At 49.8% G+C, this 6,958-nt stretch overlaps 1 protein-coding gene across 2 annotated transcripts in view; it reads right to left on the bottom strand.

Annotated features, from left to right (window-relative positions):
* Positions 1–760: 760 nt before the first annotated feature.
* Positions 761–6,958, bottom strand: part of Cpa5 (carboxypeptidase A5) — a 20,211-nt gene continuing 14,013 nt past the window's right edge. The window contains exons 6-11 of one of the 2 annotated variants that reach the window (XM_026788591.1): positions 6,010–6,111; positions 5,562–5,672; positions 5,039–5,129; positions 1,761–1,960; positions 1,375–1,459; positions 761–1,018 (exon numbers count right to left, since the gene is read on the bottom strand). In XM_026788591.1, the coding sequence (XP_026644392.1) occupies positions 831–1,018; positions 1,375–1,459; positions 1,761–1,960; positions 5,039–5,129; positions 5,562–5,672; positions 6,010–6,111 (777 nt within the window). In that variant the 3' untranslated portion in view covers positions 761–830. The remainder of the gene's footprint in view (positions 1,019–1,374; positions 1,460–1,760; positions 1,961–5,038; positions 5,130–5,561; positions 5,673–6,009; positions 6,112–6,958) is intronic. The other variant, XM_005365784.3, reaches the window with a different exon arrangement.

Genomic DNA, 6,958 nt, shown 5'->3' with positions numbered 1-6,958 from the left:
CGATCTCACACACACACTCACACACACACACACACACACACACACACACACACACACACACACACACACTCATGGGGCCTGACTTTTGCAACCAAAAGTCTTGCTCTCAAACTAACGTTTCCACCTCAGACTTCCACAAATATTGCCAGCCTCCATTTGATTTCTTGCTTCTAGAACATACCAGAAGGCTCTCTTCCTTGCTCCCCGATAGTAGGTGACAGGGACCCCACCTCATTGGGATCTCAAAACGATGCCCTTCTCCTCTCCCTGAGAAAGTCCTGCTCAGCACACCCCTAACCTGGAGTAACTGCTTGATGGCCACAAACCAAGAACTTGTTCACATTCAGACACGGGGCCAGTGCAGCCCTTTGGGGAAGCACCTCAAATGTCCCCCACCCCATCCCCGGTCTAAGAGGAAGGTAGGAGAAAGGACAAGGAACTTCTTCTTCCTGTTTAAATCAAGCCTGGTCCCCCTCTGGATTTCATTAAAATGTCAAAAAATGCTGGGACAATGTATATTTTGATTGTCCCTGGTGTTGGGGAGCAAAGAGAAGAAACAGCAGAGCTCAGGCCCCATATTTTCCTGAAGACAGCGTCGGGGGGTGTGGGGGGTGTGGAGGAATGTCCCAGACACGTCAAGTTGCCCTGAGGGATGTCTAAGCAGGCTGTCCCTTCTCGACACCGAGCACAAAGAGGTGGCAGCCAACATTAGAGGCAACAGGCTGTTCAAACTTGCTCTTATTTTCTAAGGATCCAACAAGGGTGTGGGAGAGATGCTTAACTTGGGGTGCAGGAGGCATCCCAGACCTGCTCTGGTCTGAGTAAGGTGGCTAATAGGGGTGTCTCAGGGCATGTTTCATGATGGTCCGAATGGCCATCCATGTCTCCTGGGCTGTGGGAATGATCTGTGAGGCCGGCAGCAGGAAACCGTATTGTCCAGTGTCCCGGAGCTCGAAGCTGAAGGCATACTTGATGCCGCTGTCATAGGCCCAGTCCACCGTGATCCCACTGGCTGTATCTAAAAGGAAAAGGGCAAAAAAGTGCCCGGGGAAGACGAAGGTGTGACCACAGGATACAGGGGAATCCTGAGTGGAAAGTGAGGTGCTGCCGCCCACCTGGACCTGATCACATCAGACTTCCTGACTCAGACCTCATCCTGGGCCCTACCCTACCCACCCACAACCAATCTTCGCCCTTGCAGAAATAGGCCAACAGACTGAGAACCTTTCCCCTCAGGGGACTTTGAAATAGGCCAGCTATCAGGATCTGATGCTGTAGATGAACGACTGCCCGGATACCAGCATCCACCCAGGCCGGCTAGGTCAGGGGTGCTGCTGCACCTGCCCCGCCCCAGGCACATAGGGCTGCACTCACAGAGGGTGGTACTGATGCTGCCGAAAGTGTACTCGGTCCCGTGCACCTTATGCAGAGCTTTCACTGTATCCTTGGCAAGATTGAACTGCAAATGACAGATGAGAGTAAGATGCCGGGGCTCCCCAACCCAGCCCCTGCGTGCTCAGCAGCTGGTGAGAAGTGGGGCTCTTGGAGCCCTGGAAGTTGACCGTGCCATACCTCCATCTTTGAGTCTGATCACACATGAGAACAACTCTACCGATTCATTCTATTATGGGATCTCCCTATCATCGGTCTGGATCTTCATACTGGGAGTCAAAAATCTCAATCCCCTGGGCATGCACCAGGGCTGGACTTTCCTAGAGAGAAGCTTTCTGCTTCCCCACACTCTAAACAGCCAGTCTTACCAGCTCCTCGTGGTTTGGCACAGGCTTCAGAGAGTGGCCGTAAGGATACATGACCATCTGAGAGTAGCTGTGAATGGAGACCAGCGCTTTGAAGTTCCCGTGGCCTGTGATGAACTCCACAATTGCAGATACCTCTGGCTCCGACTGAGGTGCGGGCCCTCGGTACGTCTCTGAGCAGGGATTTTTGTTAGAACCGTTTCCTGAAAGGAAAGGAAAGCCACCCCAATGGTCAGATGTGGCAAAACAGTGTTCACCAAACACCATTATAGCTTGCAAGTGCCTCTTGCAATTCGGTTGAGGTCATGTGACAGCTTCTGGCCAATGAAAATATGAGTAGAAATGATGTGTCCATTGTTTCGAGACTGTTAAGGAAAGAGGGTGGCGAGACCTGGTAGCACGCGCCTTTAATTCCAGCACGTGGAAAGCAGAGGCAGACCGATCTTTGTGAGTTCAAGCAAGGCCAGCCTGGTTTACAGACCGAGTCTTGGAGAACAGTCCTGGCTACATAGAGAGAACCCAGCTCAAAAAAGAAAGAAAGAAAGAAAGAAAGAAAGAAAGAAAGAAAGAAAGAAAGAAAGAAGGGAGGGAGGGAGGGAGGGAGGGAGGGAGGGACAGCTCCACAGTCTCTTCTCTGTGATTGAAACAAAGCACTCTGAATAGAAGCACCATGACTCAGCAACTCTGGGTTTGCAGGGAGCGCCCTGGCTAATCCTTTGGCCTAAGTCCCGACTGTCCCCTGGAGAGGAAGGCCTGCCAGGGAAGGTGCATCCAGAAGCAACCCAGTCCTCCGATCCAACCCCAGCCCCACCTTGAACAGCAGCCCTTTGGTTGGCTCTTTTGGGGTGCATGCTAGTGAGACCCTCAAACTCGGTATCTGGTGAAGCTTGGTCCCCAGCCACAGCCCTTGAAGTTCCATGGCCTTGTGGACCAGAAAGACAGTGTGGGAAAGACAAAATGGCTTCCCAGAGCTGCTCGAGGCTGGCCTGAGAATCACAGGAGAGGCTTTTGAGAATTTTTTTTTTTTTTTTGAGAATTGGAGGAGAAGGCAAAGAGGTGTGTGTGTGTGTGTGTGTGTGTGTGTGTGTGTGTGTGTGTGTGTGTGTACTCATGTGTTACTACGTGCATGCCTGTGTGCGTGCCTGCATGTGGGGTGGTGGTGTTACTGTTACTCAGTGACACCCCCAGGCCTGGGCTTCCATTTTTTTGGTATATTGAGTTTGTTGCTTCTCTAGGACTTAGGTGCCTCGCCCGTTTGCTCAGAGCCATGTCATATAGTGCTGGACAGGGCTGGTCAAGATCTGTGAGGTAGCAACTCATGGGGAAGGTAAATTCCCACTTCCATATCCCCTTCTACCTCCCAGAAGTGACTGCGTCCAACATCCAAGCCCTTCTCAGAGACCAGGGATGGCCTCTGACTTCTGAAGCTTTGAGAAGGTACCAGAACAGCCTTCTTGTCCCCGACGCCAACAGCAGGCTACTGCAAACTGTTCCCCAGGAGTTCAGGTAGGGGTGACACAGTGCTCTAAGGGATAGTCACCAGAGTCCCCACAACACAACAATTAAGACAGCATGAGAACCATGAACAGTATCTTCCCGCCTGAGTCACGTGTTCTTCCTGGCCAGAGGCAGCCCAGAGGCTGTTCTGTCAACAAAGAACGCAGCCCCTCTTGATTGGGTGGTCCTCGCCTAAGGTGGGGGACCCTGGTTAGAAGGGGGAGAGCAGCCCCCCCACCCCCGGATTGGCATGGGCTGGGCTCACAGTGGCCCTGTTTGTTGTGTCTATTGAGTTCCTGCACCTGCTCCACTTGACGAATGACAAACAGCAACAGATGAGCAGAGCAGAGAGGCCGAAAGCTTTGTCTATGTTTGCAGCCCACGCAGGGAGAGCTGTTCCCCTGCCAACGGCCAGGTGGCCTTGCCCAAATATGGAGAAACACTTGAGGCCATTAGTTCTAGTTTGAGCTCAACAGAATAAACTAATCTCCCCTGCCCAAACGGGAATTAGCTGCCTGCCATTCTGACGTCCACAGTCAAGGTCTTCTGAGCCTGCCTGCCTCACAAGTATCTGCTAATGGATTCGTTAGCTGTTTATTTTTCCTTCTCTAAAGATGAAATTGTAGCAAGAGGAGATCTCGGGAAGTACATTGTGAATTATTAAAGCACTAATCTTCGGGTACTGGGATTATGGGAGCTTTTCTACCCCTGTGGGCTCTCCCACCCCTGTAACAGTTTTTACATTGTGTACCTACAGATTTTATTTTATTTGTTTACGGACAGACCCACAAGTGCTATTTTCTTTAAGACAGAATTTTATCTACCTCTAAACTAGGCTACCTCAGTATTTGTGAGTACTGTCGGGTCTTAGAGCCATGGCTGCCTGGCTAGGTTAACCCTGGTCAATCTGGAGGCAGACAGGTCTAATTTTACAGTCAACGATCCCTGACCACAGTGGCCACACGTGGCCCTCATCCTCAGGCACCCACCACCATGTGACCTGGAGGCTTTCCTACCCATCTTTTAGACATTTCCTTAGTTTCCACTGTTAACAAACTCCAAGAAGCCAGATTTACAGAACCACAGACACCTACAATATTTTATCATTAATCTAATATCTAGAATATTCTACCATTAGCTTGGGCACCAACTTATGGATCTGTTTGTTAATAGCAGTGGTTTGATCTCTCCTGGGGAGCCAACCCGTGTCTCCACTGTGGAGTACAGATACTGTGTCTGGGGATGAAGGCTGTGTGTATCCTGTAGATGATTCTGGCTGGTCCTGAAATCCCACCCATCCAAATTGCTACTTTACTGGGATCCTGATAGTCCCTCTGAATGGTCTTGGTTTCCCTATTTAGTCTCTGCGCCTTTGGCACATGCTGAGAGAGAAACAACAAGAAAAGCTAATCAAAGAACTCTGGAGAAAGCAGCCAAGCCAGCCATGGGATGGTATAACTCTGCCAGGATGAGCTAGCTTCCTGGAGCCTTTCTCTGCCATGTTGAGGATTTAATGATACTTGCAATATGTCTTCATTTTAATAGCTAAGGGTTCCCTTATAGGTTTAGCATATGGATCCACATATCATGTACACAATCTCACCTACATTCCAGTCAGCCTTAGCTGTGTGCTCACCTGACCCTGGCCATGACGCACATAGACTAGCCAATGATGTCCATTCCTCCCGACTCATGAGTCAACCCACCCCGACGGTATGAGAGAACCTACTGAAGACCAACCCCTCCTCCTCAAGTCCTGCCCTGGATGAAACAGATTGCCATACCTCCAAAACCTGTCTTCCAGTTCCTGTTGAGATCTACACCGATGCAGGAGATGCCGGGTCGACTTGACTTGTTTTTCCGCCACAGGCGATTCTGAGGAAAGCCAGGGCATGCAGCCTCGTTAATTATCCAGGGATGGGATAACTGACATCCTGGCCCATGGAAAGGGAAGATGGTCCTAGTGGGGATGGAAGGAGCAAAAGGAAGGAGCTTGCAGGGACAGGATGAGCTGACATGGAGGTGGGCCCGACTGTGTGCAGACTGGATCTCCAGTGGTTCATGTGAGTGCCGGGAGAGAAAGCTAATCACACGCTACCAATGGAAGCTTCCTCGGGCAGTGGGCAGGTTCTTGGGAAAGATGGTTTTACTCCCATAGCCTTAATACCCCTGCAGTTCTATTTTTGCCAGACAGTCTCTCTGTAGAAAGCCCCCAAAGAAGACAGCCGGAAGCCACCATGACGTTTCCCTGCCCCAGCACACACCCCAGGTAACCATATGGGGGATCCCACCCCCAGTTGCCCTTACCATGCTGTGGGTAAAAGCAAAGCCATCGGGGTTGGTGACAATCTCGATGAAAATGTCCATGGCATTCAATATTTTTTTCAAAACATGGTCTTTGCCATATGCACTGACAATCTGCAAGAGAGGGTGACAGTAGCGAGCCTTCCAGGTGTCCCTGGAGGTGCAGCAGGACTCTTCCACAAGAGGAGGTGGCAATGGCTCATCAAACATATACCACAGAGAAACAAACGCTTTAGTCTTAAACAATTACAAGTCAGATAGACAGACTCCCTAATCGGAAAAAGGTCAGAGCATATGATAATGTTCCAAAGGCCAGGAGAGGACCGAGAACCCTGAAGTCAGAGAAACTGACTCAAATTTTTCAACTTGAGGTCCCTTTCAATACCCAAAAATCCCCTTCCCCTGGTCCCAATCCTTCGATGCTGTTCCCTAGTTGCCAGTCATAGCTGACCTTATTCGAGATCCAGATGCCAGTGGCGTGGGTGATCCACTCTCGGGAGTGGATCCCAGTGTCGATCCAGACAGCCCGGCGATTTGAACCTCCAGTGCTGAACTGGGGAAAAGGATCAGACCACAAACAGAGGTATGACCAAGACAGCCACGGTGCTGTCCCTCAAGATGCTTCCTCACTGTCTGGAATGAATCCGTATGGCAGAGCACTCAAGCTGATGCAAGGAGGACACGCTGGTCCATGCACACACACTTGTGAGAGGGAACACATACGGTAGTTTTGCCTTCCAAGAACACCAGCTGGAAGGCAAAGCCATCCAACCCGGAACACAGAATTTCCCAAGACTCAAAGTACCATAAGACTTGTGCCTCTCATTCTGAGTGAGGTAACCCAGACCCAGAAAGACAATGATCATATATACTTACTCCTAAGTGGTTTTTGAATATAAAACAAAGAAAACCAGCCTACAAATCACAATCCCAGGGAACCTAGATGGCATGAGGACCCTCAGAGAGACGTACATGGATCTAATCTACATGGGAAGTAGAAAAAGACAAGATCTCCTGAGTAAATTGGAAGCATGGGAATCTTGGGACAGGGATGAAGGGGAGGGGACAGGCAGGAGAAAAATGTAGAGCTCAATAAAAATCAATTTAAAAAAAGTAGAAGTGGACTTCATGTATGAAATTATCAAAGAATTAACTAAAATATTTTTTAACAAAAGGGCAATTACTTGGAGGATTTTGTAATGAAATGTGTTTCCACTTGCAACTTAGAAAAGAGGGGCAGGAAATAAATTGAATTAGTTGACAGTGTACATGGACCCCTAAAACCTACTTACAAAACTCACAGTGCAGCCGGGCGATGGTGGCGCATGCCTTTAATCCCAGCACTCGGGAGGCAGAGGCAGGCGGATCTCTGTGAGTTCGAGACCAGCCTGGTCTATAGA

Source organism: Microtus ochrogaster, unplaced genomic scaffold (genome assembly GCF_000317375.1).
Source record: "Microtus ochrogaster isolate Prairie Vole_2 unplaced genomic scaffold, MicOch1.0 UNK4, whole genome shotgun sequence".
Classification (NCBI taxonomy): domain Eukaryota; kingdom Metazoa; phylum Chordata; class Mammalia; order Rodentia; family Cricetidae; genus Microtus; species Microtus ochrogaster.
Note: the sequence above shows the minus strand (reverse complement) of the source record. Positions and strands in the feature narration are given on the sequence as shown.